At 49.3% G+C, this 18762-nt stretch overlaps 1 protein-coding gene across 9 annotated transcripts in view; it reads left to right on the top strand.

The window, feature by feature from the left end:
- Window positions 1–18762, top strand: part of plppr1 (phospholipid phosphatase related 1) — a 120540-nt gene that overhangs the window by 84930 nt on the left and 16848 nt on the right. For all 9 annotated transcript variants that reach the window (XR_011949215.1, XM_072517283.1, XM_072517282.1 and 6 more), the window contains one exon: window positions 3333–3583. Coding sequence is in view for 8 of the 9 variants with exons in the window: in XM_072517283.1 (XP_072373384.1) it covers window positions 3333–3583 (251 nt within the window). In the remaining variant the exon portion in view is untranslated. The remainder of the gene's footprint in view (window positions 1–3332; window positions 3584–18762) is intronic.

Genomic DNA, 18762 nt, shown 5'->3' with positions numbered 1-18762 from the left:
GACTGGTGGCGATTTAACCTGAGGATCAGGTGAGGGGCAAGGTAGCGCTCCGGTTTCCACCCGGAATTCCCGAAAGACATGCTTCTTAGGTGAATTGGACATTTTGAATTCTTGCTCAGTGTACCCGAACTGGCGCGACTCGGGGACTTTGACAGTAACTTCATTGCAGTTTTAACGTAAGCCTATTTGTGACACTAATTTAGATTATTAGGTTGAGAATGAATGACGTTAGCCGTTACGGGAATTGAACTTGTGCTATTGACCTTGCTCTGCATCACGAACCAGCCATCCAGCTAACTGAGCTAAAGCGGCCCCGTGTGTTGCATGAGCAATCCAGGCACCTGAATGCATAATCTGGAGACTCTGAGGTTAAATATCACCATAGCATCAGCATATGAGCACGTTGGCCAAATGGTCTTGTGTTGTGGAGGGTGAAGGTGCTTGTAGATTTACAATAAGTTACATGGGATAAGATACACAGAATTATATTTTTAAAAAACAGCACAGGAAGCGGCCATTTGGCCATACTAGGGTTTACGTTTACATTATCTGCGCAACCCTCCATTTTCTTCATCCTCCCACCTTCAGAAACTGGAGATAGGTCCCAAAGAAAATGTGGACCGGATCTGTTTTTGGGGATGTTAATTGAAGAGAAGTGCGTATTTAGATAGCTTTTGGTACTTCCCCCATCTTCCAACCTAATTGAAATAGGGATTTATGTCACAAATCACCACAGTTGCTGGCAAATTATAAACTGATTTGGGATTAATTCACATCTCATCTAGCCTGGTCCTCACGGACAGTCTGCTGAGGCACATTATGTAGTTTTCTCTATCAGTGGACCGTAAATGGAGGTCAAGAGATGTACGGGCCATCTGGTCTACCGAGAGTCAGAGTTCAACCAGAGGACCCCAAGGCAGCATTATGAGTTATACTGACACTGATGTATTCATGACTGAACTGGAAGTTAAACATGTGGAGTGAAGCCATCTGTTTACATCACCGCAGTGAACTCGCTGTGAGCTGGGCGCTCCGAGCCGGAAGCTGAACAGATTGGCTATCTGCTTGCTCGGAACCCATCCATTAACATTTCCAACGCACATGAGGATTGCTAGGGAGGCGACTGCACACACAAACAGTCAATCGTTGAGTTAGAGAGCGCAGAAGGAGACCGTTCAGCCCCTCGTCCCTGTGCTAGCTCGATGAAAGATCTATCCGATTAGTCTCGCTCCCCTACCTCTTTTCCCTTCGCCCAGAAAACGTCTCCTTTTAAAGAATATATCGTCCTACATTGGGTGGGGGGGGGGGGCTGGTTAGTTTATAGGCAGCATGTGGATCAGAATAACGCCAACAAGCGCAGGTTCAATTCTCATTCTGCCTGAGGTAAACTTGGGACCTGCTTCCTCTTTCTGAACCCTGAGTGTGGAAGGCAATAGCAAACCATCACTGACGTAAACCGGCAGAGAAAACAGCGCAGGATGAAGCAAGAGTACACAATGAGCCGTGCACCCGTCTTCAGGCAGAGCACTCATAGAATGGAATAGAATCCTATTTGTTAGCTGGTGTAAGTTGTATTTTCCTTCCTGTGGGATGAACTGAGCCACAGAACCATTTTAAAATCCTGGGCCTCATTTGAGGAAGGCCGACTTCTCTCTCCATCACCACCACTAACGCTCCTTCTCGCCGGGAAATCTGGTTGAAAGTTAAAATAACATCTGCGTGACGTCCTTTGCACTGCTGCCTCAGAGCATCAGGGCCCCTGGGGTTTGACTCCGGCCTTGGGTGACTGTCTGCGCGGAGTCTGCACGTTCGGCCCCGTGTCTGCGCGGGTTTCCTCCGGGTGCTCCGGTTTCCTCCCACAGTCCAAAGACGTGTAGGTTAGGTGGATTGGCCACGCTAAATTTCCCCTTATCGTCCAAAAAGGTTGGGTGTGGGCCTGGGTGGGGTGCTCCATCGGCGGGTACGGTGCAGGCCCGTTGGGCCGAATGGCCTCCTTTTACACTGTAGGGATTCCATGAGTAAAAGTGAGCGTGGGATATTGGATTGCCATTGAAATATAACTGGTTCACCCATGTCCTTTCGTTAGATCTTGTGCGATTCCAGCCCCCACGCCAGAACAGTTGACCCTTAAGTGTTCTCCAAAGAGCCTTAGAAAGTCATTCAGTTGTACCTTACCGTTACAAAGAAAGGCGACTCAGGAAGGTGGCACACCACCAGCAGCTCAGGGAACAATGGGGATGGACCATAAGACCATAAGTCCTAGGAGCAGAAGTAGGCCATTCAGCCCATCGAGTCTGCTCTGCCATTCAATGAGATCATGACTGATCTGGGGGTGATGGTCCTCACTCAACTCCACTTTCCTGCTTATCCCAATAACCCTTGATCCCCTTACTGATTAAAAAATAAATGCCCACATCCTGAGAATGAATAATCAAGAAAAGAAAATCAGGAAAGCATCTTTTTTTTTTGGCAGGAATCCGGAACTTAAGAGCATCGTCAGGGAGTGGGAGAAAAGGAGCAGGGAGGGGGGAGTGTATCCTTTTCGAGTAGAAGCTTCTGGGGATTTGACTTTGAATATTTGTGTGCGGAATATTGCTTTAACGGGCAGTTCCCACAATCTCTTGCATTGGAGAACACTTTGTGCAGATGGGCAGCATGGTGGTTAGCACAATTGCTTCACAGCTCCAGGGTCCCAAGTTCGATTCCCGGCTTGGGTCACCGTCTGTGCGGAGTCTGCACCTTCTCCCCGTGTCTGCGTGGGTTTCCTCCGGGTGCTCCGGTTTCCTGCCACCGTCCAAAGATGTGCAGGTTAGGTGGATTGGCCATGCTAAATTGCCCTTAGGGTCCAAAATTGCCCTTAGTGTTGGGTGGGGTTACTGGGTTATGTGGATCGGGTGGAGGTGTGCGGTTGGGTAGGGTGCTCTTTCAGAGAGCCGGTGCAGACTCGATGGGCTGAATGGCCTCCTTCTGCACTGTAGATTCTATGATAATGGTTGAGATTCTTGCGTAGAGTTTGTGAGATTTACAACATTTGGATGGCTCTGTCTTTCCGCGCGCACGGGAAACCCGCACGCTTGGTAACGGAGTTTGACTGCTGCATGTGGTCCATGCGCTGGGATTGAGTGTTTCCCCAGCTCCAACGCACTTCCGAAGGGCCGGCCCGAACAACGGGAGCAATGGAAAATCAGTTAGGAAGGTAGGTTCAGGTAACTAGCAGGGTTTTGGTGTCACACACTTAGGTGGCTGAGTGAAGCAGTGTTGTCGTTGAATCTCAAATCACACAGAGCAGTAATGTCGTTTCATCAATCTCGTGTTTCTTTCTTCCCTAATAGGTGTGTTTGCCTTCGGACTTTTTGCTACGGATATATTTGTAAACGCAGGCCAAGTGGTCACAGGGTGCCTAACCCCATACTTTATAACCGTTTGCAAACCCAATTACACAGGAACTGATTGCCGTTCTCATTCCCGATTCATAACGAACGAACGCATCTGCACCGGGAACCCCCAAGTCATTGCAAACGCACGCAGATCCTTTCCATCGAAGGATGCATCGTTGAGCATCTATTGTGCCTTGTACGCCACGGTAAGGAGCGTGTTTCATTACAGGTGTTCTTCACATGGTGAGGCATTTCTGTTCAAGGAGCTGGACCCAGTGTTGGGCGCTGAATTTTGCTGTCCCACCTTGGTAGCTTGGTTATGACGTTATGGGCGGGATTCTCCGGTTGAGGTGGGGCGGCTTCAATGGGAAATTCCCAAGTCACCGGGAACCACGGAGAGCCTTGCGCTGCCAACGGCAACAGAGAATCCCAACGACCAGAGAATTCTGGCCGTATGTTCTTCATTTAACATAATAACAATAATGGAACAATGCTTGTTCTTATACACTGCCTTTGATGTTGCAAATGGTCCCACTGGAATGTTAACAGACAAAATTTAACACTGAGTCACATTAGGAGATGTCGAAGCTTGCTCAACAATGGACAGGGCCACGCGGTGGGGCAGTGGTTAGCACCGCTGCCTCACGCCGCCGAGGACCCGGGTTCTAGCCCAGCCCCGGATCACTGTCCGCGTGGAGTTTGTACATTTTCCCCGTGTCTGCGTGGGTCTCACCTCCACGACCCAAAGATGTGCAGGGTAGGTGGATTGGCCACGCTAAATTGCTCCTTAATTGGAACAAAAAATGAATTGGGTACTTTAAAAAAATATTTTTGAATGGGGTGAATTCTCAGGCTGTCCAGCCGAGCGTTTCTTGGCGGTGAGCTGGTGCTGGCAGCGGCACCCTCCGTTCTGCTGCTGGCTGCTGGGATTTCCCATTGTTGCTACTCGCCGTCGCCACGACACCCGCGGGCGGGGGTGCACTGTTGGCGGAATGATAAATCCCGCCAGCAGAGGATTCATCCCAATGTATTTCAAGGAGTGTTGTAATGGAATGGGAGAGAGGAGGTGGGAAGGTTTAGGGATCAGGCCTACACAGTTGATGGCCGTCAATTGTATAAATCAGGCAGCATGAGAGGCCAGAATTGGATGAGCGCGCAGACCATGGAAGCTGGTAGATTTGATGGCGTTTGCAGAGATAGAGAGGGCGCAGCCGTGGTGGGACTCGAGGAGCTGGTTTAGCTCAGTGGGCTAGATAGCTGGTTTGTGCTGCAGAACAAGGCCAGCAGCGCGGGTTCAATTCCTGCACCGGCTTACCCGAACAGGCGCCGGAACGTGGCGACTAGGGGCTTAACACAGTAACTTCATACTTGTGGCAATAAAAGATTGTTATTATTATTATTATTATTATTATTAAAAAGGATGAGAATTGATTTTAAAAATCTGATGTAAGAGCCAATGCAGGCCGACCAATCAAAGGGGTGTAAGCGGCTTGGTGTGAGTTGGACACAGATTTAGGACGGCAGAGTTGAGGGTGAGCTGAAATGTGTGGAGGGTTATAAGGAGAGGGGTGGGATGGAGAGCATGGGACCAGTTGGGCGCAATAGAATGCCCACCCCTGTGGCAGATTTGGTGGCAGCTGACATTTAATTGGTCAGGAGGGTGATGGATGAGCGCCTGCCTGCCCATGTCCTCGCTCAATATGTGGCTGGAAGGTCTTTGGATAGCCAACCTGCCTTGCCACCAATTAGAGGCTATTTAGTGGGTGAACTAATGCCTGCTTTAGGGTCTCATCCCATGCGCACATGTATTCGCCAACAGGCGATTTGCCGTGTGGTGAAACCCGAAAGGCAAACTCTGTTGGGATTGGACTTCTAGAGAGGATCCCTTATTCAAAGGCATTCAATACCTGATCAAGCAGGTAAGTTGCCCACTGAGAGCCACCCTTTGCTGCCGATCCTCTCCACTTCCTTATGAGGCCCCCTCCCACCATCACACACCAATGCCTGGGTCCGTCTTGGGCCTCGGGTGGGCGTGGCTCCAGTGACATACACCACCTCCCCAGTGGCACTGCCTATCAGTGAAGCGGGCAGGACCTCCCTCAGGGGCAGCACGGTAGCCTTGTGGATAGCACAATTGCTTCACAGCTCCAGGGTCCCAGGTTCGATTCTGGCTTGGGTCACTGTCTGTGCGGAGTCTGCACATCCTCCCCGTGTGTGCGTGGGTTTCCTCCGGGTGCTCCGGTTTCCTCCCACAGTCCAAAGATGTGCGGGTTAGGTGGATTGGCCATGATAAATTGCCCTTAATGTCCAAAATTGCCCTTAGTGTTGGGTGGGGTTACTGGGTTATGGGGATAGGGTGGCGGTGTTGACCTTGGGTAGGGTGCTCTTTCCAAGAGCCGGTGCAGACTCGATGGGCCGAATGGCCTCCTTCTGCTCTGTAAATTCTATAAAAAAAAAAAGGGTCGTGAACCCTGCTGCCCAGTTAAGTGCTTGACTGGCACATTTTATTTGGCGGGTCCTCCTGACAACATGGGATGCAGGGCTCTCACCTGAGACCCCTACCACCTTTAAATACCACCCATTGAATAGAACAACAAAGAACAAAGAAAATTACAGCACAGGAACAGGCCCTTCGGCCCTCCCAGCCTGCGCCGATGCAGATCCTTTATCTAAACCTGTCTTCTATTTTCCAAGGACCTACTTCCCTCTGTTCCCCGCCCGTTCATATATCTGTCTAGATGCATCTTGAATGATGCTATCATGCCCGCCTCTACTACCTCCACTGGCAAAGCGTTCCAGGCACCCACCACCCTCTGCGTAAAAAACTTTCCACGCACATCTCCCTTAAACTTTCCCCCTCTCACCTTGAAATCGTGACCCCTTGTAATTGACACCCCCACTCTTGGAAAAAGCTTGTTGCTATCCACCCTGTCCATACCTCTCATAATTTTGTAGACCTCAATCAGGTCCCCCCTCAACATCCGTCTTTCCAACGAAAACAATCCTAATCTACTCAACCTTTCTTCATAGCCAGCACCCTCCATACCAGGCAACATCCTGGTGAACCTCCTCTGCACCCTCTCTAAAGCATCTACATCCTTCTGGTAATGTGGCGACCAGAACTGCATGCAGTATTCCAAATGTGGCCGAACCAAAGTCCTATACAACTGTAACATGACCTGCCGACTCTTGTACTCAATACCCCGTCCGATGAAGGCAAGCATGCTGTATGCCTTCTTGACCACTCTATCGACCTGCGTTGCCACCTTCAGGGTACAATGGACCTGAACTGCGAGATCTCTCTGTACATCAATTTTCCCCAGGACTCTTTCATTGACCGTATAGTCCGCTCTTGAATTAGATCTTCCAAAATGCATCACCTCGCATTTGCCTGGATCGAACTCCATCTGCCCAACTCTCCAATCTATCTATATTTTGCTGTATTCTCTGACAGTCCTCCTCGCTATCTGCAACTCCACCAATCTTAGTATCATCTGCAAACTTGCTAATCAGACCATCTATACCTTCGTCCAGATCATTCATGTATATCACAGGGTTTGATAATTAACTGCTAAATCCAATAATGGACACCATGACTGACAAAGTTAGATTGTGCATTGTGATGAGTTTTAATTCAAGCAGGAGACTTTTATAAAAATGAGTTTTTGAAGAAACAAATCAGCTTTTGAACACAAGTTATACATTTGCCTCAGACGTAATGATCTTCAAAACTAACCAATACCTGGTTAGTTCATGTCAATGCAAATGTATTATTCATTGTGGCTAATAATGTCGATAGAAGAGAGGAGTCAGATACATCCATAAAGTCAGTAGTTTTAAGTTTCGGTTTTAAATATCTAAAGATGGAGGAACAGGAGGAGCAAAGGCGTCAAGGAGGTCCACAGTTTGGAGGTTGCGGAGGTAATTGTCCCAGTCTTATTCCAACGTCGGCCAATGCATCATAAAATCAGTTGGAATTTTAAATTGAATGTTGGACCTGCACGTGCTCCAATTTTCCTGGGTGGGTTGGGTTAGAATCTGGTCTAATCTGGGGGATGGAGCGACATGGTTGAGAATCACATCCTGGGTATTTGTAACCATTTAACCTTTGAACGCATTTCGTCCATGTGCAATGATCCTCTTCCATATTGCGACATTGGTGCCAGGGTGAAAATTGCAACAAATGGCCCAAATGTTTTTAAATTTCAAATCAAAACACAGTGACTCAAGATCCCAAAATGGCATCCTGTTGACCAATGACTGCGAGTATGTTAATGAACAGTCTTTCGAGAAAACGGCGGCATGGTGGCAAAGTGGTTAGCATTGCTGCCCCACACAGCGCCAGGGACCCGGGTTCGACTCCGACCTCGGGTGACTGTCTGTGTGGAGTTAGCAATTTCTACCCGTGTCTGCGTGGGTTTCCTCCGGGTGCTCCGGTTTCCTCCCACAGTCCAAAGATTTTTTTTTTAAACAATCTTTATTGTCACAAGTAGGCTTACATTAACACTGCAATGAAGTTACTGCGAAAAGCCCCTAGTCGCCACATTCCGGCGCCAGTTCGGGTGCACAGAGGGAGAATTCAGAATGTCCAATTCACCTAACGGCACGTCTTTCGGGACTTGGGGGAGGAAACCGGAGCACCCGGAGGAAACCCACGCGGACACGGCGAGAACATGCGGACTCCACACAGGCAGTGACCCAAGCCGGGAATCGATCCTGGTGCTGTGACGCAACAGTGCTAACCACTGTGCTACCGGGCTGCGCCATGTGCAGGTTAGGTGGATCGGCCATGCTAACTTTCCCCTTAAGTGTCCAAAGATGTGCAGGTTAGGTGGGGATGGAGCAGGGGAGTTCTTAAGAGGGTTCTTTCGAAGGGTGGGTGCAGACCTGATGGGCAGAATGGCTTCCTTTTGCACTGTAGGGATTCTATGGATTCTATGAAAATGCAGTTATGAAAAAGCATCGTGGTTGCTATCAAGATGGCTGTTTGACTGAGTAAACAGGGAGTTAAATCTGCTGTGTTACAACTCTACCTCTCTCAATATTGCCCCTATTGGGGCAGAATATCGACGACTGAAATAGAACATGTTCATTATAAGATAAATATTGCACTTTGTAACACATGTGGATGTTTGTTAATACAATATTGTACTGGGTTCAGCTAATATTGGCAATTAGTAGATGGTTGAGCACAATCTAAATGACTGAATCTGCAGCTGTAATTAATCTAGCCTGGTAATTATCATTTTCTATTTTTAAAATATTAATCCCTTAACCATCATCAACCTTGAAAAGGAAAGCAATATGTATTTTTCCAGGACTTTAGCAAATTAGGTTTAGTGCATAGATTTTGCTTTTCATTAAAAATGGATCAAATTTCTAATGAAGTCAAAACGATTCCTCGCTTAAATTATTCATCCCCCCCCCCCCCCCCCCCCACTCCCGATCTGCTCCAGTGAGCTGTAGGCGATCGAGGAAAGCGAAGCCTTTGAGAGTGAGAGTTATGACCTGAGAAATCACTTAGCTATGCCGTAATGATTTTATCCAATTAATCACAAGCATTGGAAGTAATTCATCTTTGTTTACATGACAGATGTGCTGAATCCTGGCTGCCAACATGTCCCAAAATAAGCAATTAATCTATCTTGCTAAATCGTTCTTGTTCCAAATGAAAAAAAATTGACTGAAATGATAAGCAAACTGTCCTATTTCCAAGCAAGTCCTATTTCCCCTGTTTGTTAATCCTCTCATCTGTAAACAATATATCTCAAAAACTAATGGACGGGATGCAACTAAATTTGGCACACAGATAGGCTGAGGCTTGATTAGTTTTTGGTGAAGAAATAGATCCAGATCCTGAAATCTTTCAAGAATCTATTAACATTGGGAGATAGGGCAAATGGCGTTTTAAAAAAAAAAAATGTTGTTGATTGTTTAAACATATTAGGGATTCTCTCCGCTGCATGTGTTGCAAATAGTCACAGCTGTTAAAAGAGCATAATTTTCAGAGCAGGTTGTTGGATGTGGGTTGGCCTGAAGCCTCATCAGGCAGATGGAAGCTCTTAATAAGATTTTTTCCCCCTCAGCTTTGTAGTTGAAGAGCATCAATGAGTAGGGTATGTCTTGAGGAAGAGCTGCATATTCACGATAACGTTGAGCGTGTTGGAGGTCTGAACTTTACTGAGTGCTCCCTTCGCTTGTTGCACATGCTAAGGTGGTGCACTTTCAGCAAAAGGCACCAACTGATTTAAAATTCTGTCGCGCTGATTGAAAATTGACCCGCTATTTTTGTTCCTACACTTACAATTCAACATACCTGTCGGAGGGACTGAGCGAGCTGGGGCTCTTTATTCCAGAAGTGAAAAGGCTGAGGAGAAATCTGATCGAGGTCTTTAAAATTGTGAAGGAAATTTGTAGGGTAGATGTAGAGAAGATGGCCATGATTTTGCGCCCGTGTTTGCCGCGAGTGCAAACGGCGACGCTGGCGCAAAGTATCACGAGACTCAGAAAGCGAGAATCTCACCGGCGAGTTTCCCATTTCCTGATTTTTCCTGCCCCTTGCCTGTGATGTAATGAGGTTCAAACCCAGAAATGCCAGGAGCCTCATTTCAAGACGTTAACATACAATTAAAGGGCTTCCGTATGTTCTCCCCATGTTCACAATTCTCACGTCGGCGAGGTTTACAGCTGCTTTTGCTTTTCCATTCCAGGAACCCGCTGAGGGCGCAGAGGTAAGTATAACTCCGAGGGGAGAGGGACGTGTCCAGGCACTGCACCCTGGCACTGTGCCCTGACGCTGTCGCCTGGCGCAGTCACCTGACTCAGTGTCAGGGGACAGTGCCAGGAAGCCCTCTGGGGAGCTCCATTGTGGGGGGGGTCCCCTTGTGCATGATGGATGGGGGTTGCCAGTGTGTGTGTTGGGGGGAGAGTTTCCCTTATTTCCAAGGGGGGGGGCGTTTGCCCTTGTGTGTGTTGGGAGGGGAACGGGGTGGTTGTCTTATCTGTGGAAGGGTTTGAAGTATTTTCCTTATCGCACATCGAGATCTCTGAAGGTCCCGCCCCCGCAAGTGTGACGACGTGGGCCACCAGATTCCTGGTGACTTATCTGGAGAGTAGGGTCTGCTGTGTAACGGCGAGCTGCACGCTGGCTTTCTCACGTCACCCAGCACTCTGTCCAGACAGTGAAAAATTCTGCCCGATGGGAGGCACACTGGTTATCACCGCTGCCTCACAGCGCCAGGGCCCTTGGTTCAATTCCAACCTTGGGCGACTGTCTGTGTGGAGTTTGTACCTTCTCCCCAGATAAATTGGATCACGGCTGATCCATAACCCTAACTCCATCCACCCGCACTCTGCATCGATAGCCTTACGCAACAGAAATCAATTGGTGCTGAAAGTTTCCAAAGCCACCCAGCACCCAAAGGGAGTTCTGGATTCCATTGCCCTTTGTGCAGGGAAATGTTGATTGGATTTCGACGCTAACTCGCTGAGCTCTCACTTTGAGGTTACGCCCCCATTGTTCCGGAATCTCCCACCACAGCAAATAGTCTCCACCATGTCAGAAGTCATTTTCACGACCTCGATTTACTAGATCATCACTTTACCCTGTGCAACACAGAGGAATGCAGATCGCGCAACCTGTTTGTTCAGCCCAATAAAAACGTTGGGATGGCACGTTGGCTCAGTGGTTAGCACTGCTGCCTCACAGCTCCAGGGACCCGGGTTCAATTTCGGCCTGGGGTCACTGTCTGTGCGGAGTCTGCACTTTCTCCCAGTGTCTGTGTGGGTTCCTCCGGGTGCTCCGTTTTCCTCCCACAGTCCAAAGATGTGCAGGTTATGTGGATTGGCCATGATAAATTGCCCTTAGTGTTCAAAGATGTGCAGGTTAAGCGGGGCTACGGGGATAGGGCAGGGGAATGGGCCTAGGTAGAGTGCTCTTTCAGAGGGTCTGTGCAGACTCAGTGGACTGAATGGCCTCCTTCTGCACATAAAATCCAGTAAAGGATTCTGGAGAACATTCTTTCCCCAGACAGTGGTTGGAACGGGCAACCCACCACCACATGGAATGATTTGAGGTGAAGAGCACCAATGCCTCTAAGGGGAATCTAGGAAAAACAGAAGCGAAAAAAGTAGAGGAGGACATGTCGAATGTGTTGGTTGAGGTGGCTCGTGGTATAGGCCATTCGGCCCATGTATTTAGTCTAACTCCGTGCTATAAATCCCGTGCTATTTTGGATTTGCACCGCACAGACGAGTGTTGATACCCAGAAAGAATCAGCGAACAACCAGGCTGACGGACAGACTAGATCATTCTCCATTGATATTGCTGACGGGAAGGTGGTGGTGCAGGAATCAAAGTTGTCAACTGAGAGATTTGGAAGAGAGAAGCAACCTTCTAGGAACGGACTCCAACTTTCTTACCGTCAACACAAAGCATGAAGTAGTTTCCTCAGAGTAAATGGAAACAAGTAAGGGGCTGAATTCTTGAATCTGTTGGGGGCAGGCACGGTGGTGGATGGGCACCAGATTTCATATCTCTGGCCAGCATGCAAGTGGACATTCAAAGGCCAGTTCCCCAGAGTTAGTGGGGTGTAGGGGCAAGGGGCTGGCATTGCAGAAGTGGTAGATGGTCACATGAGGTCCCTAAAGACCTTTCAAGGGCTAGTGCCAGATGCCGATGGGGATTTTCTCAGTCAGCCTCCTGGGCCGGGATTCTCCCCTACCCGGCGGGGCGGGGGGTCCCGGCGGGATGGAGTGGCGGGAACCACTCCGGCGTCGGGCCGCCCTAAAGGTGCGGAGAAGTCCTCACCTTGAGGGGCTAGTCCCGCGCCAGGGTGGTTGGCGCGCCGCCGGCCAGCGGGAAAGGCCTTTGACGCCACGCCAGCCGGGGCCGAAGGGACCTCACCGGCCCACGGAGGTCCACTCATGCGCGGGAGCGTCAGCGGCTGCTGGCGTCATCCCCGCGCATGCGCAGGGGGATCACTTCTGCATCGGCCATCGCGGAGGCTATGGCCGAGGCGGAAGGAAAAGAGTGTCCCCACGGCACAGGCCCGCTCGCGGATCGGTGGGCCCCGATCACGGGCCAGGCCACCGTGGGGGCGCCCCCCGGGGCCAGGACCCCGGAGCCCACCCACGCCGCCAGTCCCACCGGTAAGGTAGGTGGTTTGATTCACGCCGGCGGGATTGGCATGATAGCAGCGGAACTTCGGCCCATCGCGGGTCGGAGAATCGCCGGGGGGAGGAGAATTCGGCGGCCGGCGAGGGTGGGATTCACGCCGCCTCCCCCCCCCGGCGATTCTCCGACCCGGCGGGGGGTCAGAGAATCCCGCCCCAGGTCCCTGCAGGTGCTGGGGGAGATCCTGCAGATGCCTGAGAGGTATCTCCCTGGTAGCAGACTAGAGTGGGGAGAGGGCAGTGACAGAGTTCAAGTCGGGCTTCGAGGCCCTCCCTGCCTCCCGGACTCAGCATCTGTAATTAAATGTCTAACGATGACCATGAAGCCATTGTCGATTGTCGTAAAAACCCATCTGGTTCGCTAATGTCCTTTAGGGAAATAAATCTGCCGTCCTTATCCCGTCTGGCCTACATTTGACTCCAGAAACACCCAGTCAATGTGGTTGACTCTTAAATGCCCCTTAAGGGCAATTAGGGATGGGCAATAAATGTTGGCACAGCCTGTGCCCCCCAGTTTCCTAAGCTTGCTCACCCTCAAGGGAAAGCGAAGGTGAATGATTGTTCCCCACACTGTGCGGCCTCCTGACCCTTGTTGGAGCCTGACACACCCACAGGGCCAATCCTGCCCATGTTACCTTGTATAACCAGGCAAGATCGCAAGGTGACCGGGATGAATATAGTGGGAGCAAAGGAAAGCGGTGGAGACGTGACTCTGCAAAGCTCTGCATCAATTGAAGTGTTAAAATCGAAGAGAGATGAGGGGGGGAAAACGGCTCCGTGGATGGATTTACTCATCATCAATCGCAGGTCGGAAAGAGAACTCGGGGTGGAAGAGAGCAGTTACTGTTATCTGTAATAGGCTTTCAGAGAGAATGAAGTGCAACTGATGAGAAATAATCAGAAGTAAATTATTGACCTGTTTTAATGACTTGTTGCCTGCAAGGCCGCTTCTCGAGCCTGTCCAAATAACACTGAGAGGCCTCAGAAAAGCTGCATTTCATTTCCTGAATTCGTTGTTCCGAGGATGATCAGCAAACTCCGAGATTGAGGAACCCAAGAGCGATACTGTGCCGTCTGCTGCAGGAATTCAGATAGAAGGCACAATGCAGTTAAAATTGCAGGGACCATAACCCTAGATTATATGAATTTTCAATTGTGCTATAATTTGCAAAAGCCCACGAGAAATACATGACAAAAGATGGTGTTTAAATGTTGCACCGCAATTCCTTTGTAGCTGCTCACAGTCAGCATTTACCATTTACTCGAAATCTGGGGTTTTTATTTGGTTAATATAATTGCTGTTTTACTCCTGCAACATTTGTCCAAGGTTTTATCCAGAGCGCAATGTTCCCAACAAACCCGCTGGGCGCTTCACGTGAGAGATCCAAACGGTCGCCAGGCAGCCAAGCCTATCGCGAATCACCCGACTCGCTACCCTGGCATGATTTGGATCACACCCACGCTGGGCATGATCATATTTAATGAGTCATTCGCCTCACCTAATTCTGCAAAGCTCATTTGAAGCCGCATTCTCCCGGCTCCTGGGAGTTATCAGTCGCACCGGCAAGGCCTTGCTCGGGCGCAAATTGGTAGTGGTCCCGCCAAGCGAAGATCGGGGGTGATGGCCAAGCTGGGGGACTCAGAGGCCATTAGAATCCTCGGATGGTCGGGCACAGGGCTGGAAACTTGGCACTGCCAACCTGGCACCCAGGTGGTGCCATCCTGCCAATGCCACTTGGGCACCTTGGCAGTGCTGGGCTGGCACCCAGGAGCCGTGCGTGACAGGGTGCCACGCTGCCCAGAGGGAAAGCACCTGGGGGCCTTTGATCCTCTGGGAGACCCCCACAAGTGCCATTCTGCCTGGTCCCCGTTTGTGGAGACCAGCACTGAACGGAATCACCCGAGGTCTCTCAAGGCGAGCGAGTTAGATCCCAACGCCTTGGTTAGATCCCGGGAATGCATGTCCGAGTAAGACTAACTGTCTCACTCTAATATGCAGATTTTTACAGAAAGTGATCACAGCACAATGGGTGGGATCGACATCTCGCACGATCGCGATAGATCTCGCGAGGTGTGGTGAGTCGGGTAGATCCCGGAAGAGGAATCTCCTGGCATCTTCCGGCCGTGCCGTGCTGCTTTTCGGGTGCAGTGCAGCCGGTAGATCTCGACCAGTGTTCCAGTCTCTAAATAATTGTTAAGTTACAGGTCCGACTGAAGAAAGGTTGGGCGCGATTTAATCAGAAAATAATCGACGCCAGGTTTTGGGCGCGATTCACGGGGTGATTCTCGGTAGCTGTCCTGCCGAGAAACATCTCACAATTGACGGCACTTTGCTAGTTTCTCTGCCCGGGTGCCAGAGGGAATGTCAGGGTGCCCGGATCTTTTCATAGGACTGGGGATAAAATATTTCCCTGTCTGGAACCTTTCTAAGAGTAAAGCTTGCACTCCAAGCGATTACTATTACTCTCTTCAAAATTGACTTCACAGGGACAGCGCGGCGGAGCAGTGGGTTAGCACTGCTGTCTCACGACGCTGAGGACTCCGGTTCGATCCCGGCTTGTGGGTCACTGTCCGTGTGGAGTTTGCATATTCTCCCCGTGTTTGCGTGGGTTTCGCCCCCACAGCCCAAAAGATGTGCAGCGGAGGTGGATTGGCCACGCTAAATTGCCCCTTAATTGGAAAAAAATAATTGGGTAACTCTAAATTTATATTAAAAACGAAGAGTAAGGGCAGTGGTAGCACTGCAGTCTCACAGCGCCGAGGTCCCAGGTTCAATCCCGGCTCTGGGTCACTGTCCGTGTGGAGTTTGCACATTCTCCCCGTGTTTGCGTGGGTTTCGACCCCGCAACCCAAAAGATGTGCAGGGGAGGTGGATTGGCCCCTTAATTGGAAAAGATAAATTTTTTAAAAATTGACGTCACTGAGTCCCTACCTTTTCAGAGGTCTCGAAGTGTGACTTTAAACCAATCTAGAGTTATTTATCTAGCTTGCTGGAATTAATGTTTCAGAGTGTTGAAGAGCGAAATATGCATGTGCTTAATGCCTTCTAGTGGTTGAACCCTGTATTGCTTCCTAAAATATGTTTTAACGAACCATTCTGAGGATGCTTTGCAATAGTTATGAAATCATCAATGTTTATACTTCTTTTACCTTGTTTTTAATTCTTGAGTTCTCGGCCCAGAGGCAAGTCTGCCCACAGCTCCGCAGGTAGGGCAAGGAGGTAGGCCTCAAATCCAGCTCAGCTAAAGCAAGGAATCAAACCCCCTGCTATTGGCACCAAACTGATCCACACCAGCCACCCAGGCAACTGTCCCCCACAAGGGTCCAGGTTGCTGTGGCGACCTACACTTTAACATGCACATTGCACGTTTATTTAACTGTCAACAATTCTCCTACTTGGATTCGACTCTCCTGTTAATCCTGCTATAGCTACTCAGACTAACTAACCAGTCTGCTACAATCCACGTGGTGGGTGTGATGTGTTCCAAATCAACCCTGTCTGTACTCACTTAGTGTCTCCACTGGAAAGAGTCTGGAGGTTTGGATAGTGTCAAGGTCGTGTTTCCTCATTTTCCTTTCCAACACATGGCTGACCAGGGATCATCTTCCACTTCTATATCCTGTCATTGGCGTGTGTTGGAAGGGTTTACAAGTTGATCACCGGCCTGTTTGACTGCATTAGGAACGCACGTTCCTTGGCCATCAAGACCTGGAGTGCGTGTGCCCCCACCCCCCCACGCTGCTCACTGATGGCCAGGAATCTTCCTGAATTAACTTTTTGGAGTTGGAGTGAATGAATAGGAGACATTGTTGAACTGTGATGCACGATCAATTGCAATTAAAGACGAGGTAGTAACATAACTGAAGGCTTTAATAGACTAGAACTGTTCCCCAGCAGCTTCGGTACAGAATGAGGGCTGCTGGGACGGCACCGGTTCTTATACCCCGCCTGTCAGGGTGGAGCTACATACCAAACAGTCAATAGCAAACTCCTAGCTTTAACCAATGGTTTTCAGCCTCTCGGGTACTGCAATACCTGATAATACCACAAACTGTCTTTTTAAGGGAATCAAGAGGTCTGCGGGTGGGAAAATGGAGTTGAGATAAAAGATTGCCCATGATCTCATTGAAAGACGGAGCAGGTTCGAGGTGCCAGGTGGTCTAGCCTGGACCCTGTTCCTTATGTTCTTAATGAAAGGACTTTGATGCAAAAGGCACCAGATGGAGAGTGTTGTTCAGCCATGAGAGTGAGATAGATGATCATTGTGCAGCAACCAAGTGGGAAAGGGAAGGTTGACTAAAGGGTTTTGTTGGGAGGGGTACAGGGCTTATGATTGGGCCCATACTGCTTTCTTTATGGCCGAGTGCGAGGAGGGGAGGCGAGAACTGGATGCTATTGTCACAAAGCACAGCTGCAGCACAAGACTCCCACACGCGGCCTCATAACAGACGGGTGTAGAAACTCAATTAAGGATGCCGAGTGTGAAATTTGAGTTGGGCCGGAATGCACAACAGGCTCCATTGCATTTGCTGCCAATTACGCATTCTGATATCCAGTTCTTGAATGGGTCTGAATCCCTCAATGGCCTGATCCTTCCCTCCTCCGGCCGTACAACTCACCGAGATCTCTACACTTTTCCCGGTGCGCTTCCCTGGACCTCATCGCTCCATCATCGACGGCCGTGTCCTCGGTTGTCTGGGCTCCAGCCCCTGAAATGCCCACACTGACCACCTCCCCATCGCTACCTCTCTCTCAACCCTCCTTTAAGATGCTCATTAAAATATTCTTCTTTCCCGTCCTATCTGCTCGTTATGTGACTTGGTGTCAGGTTTTGTTTGGTAATGCTCCTGTGAAGACATTTTACAACATTAAGGGTACTATATAAATACCAGTTACTGTTGAATATGTATAACTTTGTATTTACTCCCAAGTCTAATGTCCTTCTCGTGAATATGGACTGTAAACGGTTCTGGTTTAACATTGACCCTTGCACCTAATGTAATCAAAGCTGAACGGAAGGGTATTTGCAGCTTTGGAATGTTTTGGTGCTTTTGTTGAGTATTTGGAGCGTATTTCTTCACATTTTTCGACCACCATCACAGATTCACATAATTGTTACAGCTCAAAAGGAGGCCATTCAGCCCATCGTATCCGCACCGACTCTGTGAGTGACCAGTTCACTTGTTGCCAAACCCCCTGTGACCCTGTGCAGTCTAATTCTTTTCGGAAAGCTTTGATTGGGCCTCCATCCCCACACTTTCGGACAGTGCATTCCAGACCTTTGAACCACACACTGCGTGAAAAGGTTTTTCCTCCTATCACATTTGCTTCTCTTGCCAATTGCCGTAAATCTGTGCCCTCTCGCTCTTGATCCGTTCATGAGTCTGAGCGGTTTCTCCCTGTCTATTCTTGTCCTGACCACTCCATATGTTTTTTAATACTTCTATAAAACTCTTGCACCTTATTTTCTCCCAAGTAAAACAATCCTAACTTCTCCAAACTATCTTCATAACTGAAGCTGCTCATCCCTGGAAATATTCTCGCAAATCTTTTCTGCACCCTCTCCAACGCCTTAACATCTTCCGTAAAATGTGGAGCCCAGAACCATGTGCCCAGCTGAGGCTGACCTCTTGTCTTATTCACGTCCAACATAACCTCCTTGCTCTTACACTCTATGCCGCTATAAATGAAGACTAGGAAACTGTATGCTTCATGAAGCAGTCTTTCAACCTGACTTGCCACCTCCAATAACTAATGCACATGTGTACCCAGGTCCTTCTGTTATTGAAGCACTTGTACCCCTTAGGGTGGCACGGTGGTTAGCACTGCTGCCTCACGGCGCTGAGGACATGGGTTGGATCCCGGCCCCGCATCACTGTCCGTGTGGAGTTTGCTCATTCGCTCCACGCCTGCGAGGGTCTCACTCCCACAACCCAAACATGTGTAGGGTAGGTGGATTGGCCACGCTAAAATTGCCCCTTAATTGGAAAAGAAAGAATTGGAGTTCCTGTGCTGTATTGTTCTTTGTGCTATTTTTAAAAATAAGTTGTGCACTTTATGTTATATTGTATAGAATCCATAGAATTCCTACAATTCAGAAGGAGATCACCCTGCCTATCGGGACCGCACCGCCCCCCTCACTCCACACAGGCCCGCTCCCCCTCATCGATCACCTGACCTGCACATCTTCGGACTGTGGGAGGAAATCCA

Source organism: Scyliorhinus torazame, chromosome 9, assembly GCF_047496885.1.
Source record: "Scyliorhinus torazame isolate Kashiwa2021f chromosome 9, sScyTor2.1, whole genome shotgun sequence".
Taxonomy (NCBI): Eukaryota; Metazoa; Chordata; class Chondrichthyes; order Carcharhiniformes; family Scyliorhinidae; genus Scyliorhinus; species Scyliorhinus torazame.
Note: the sequence above shows the minus strand (reverse complement) of the source record. Positions and strands in the feature narration are given on the sequence as shown.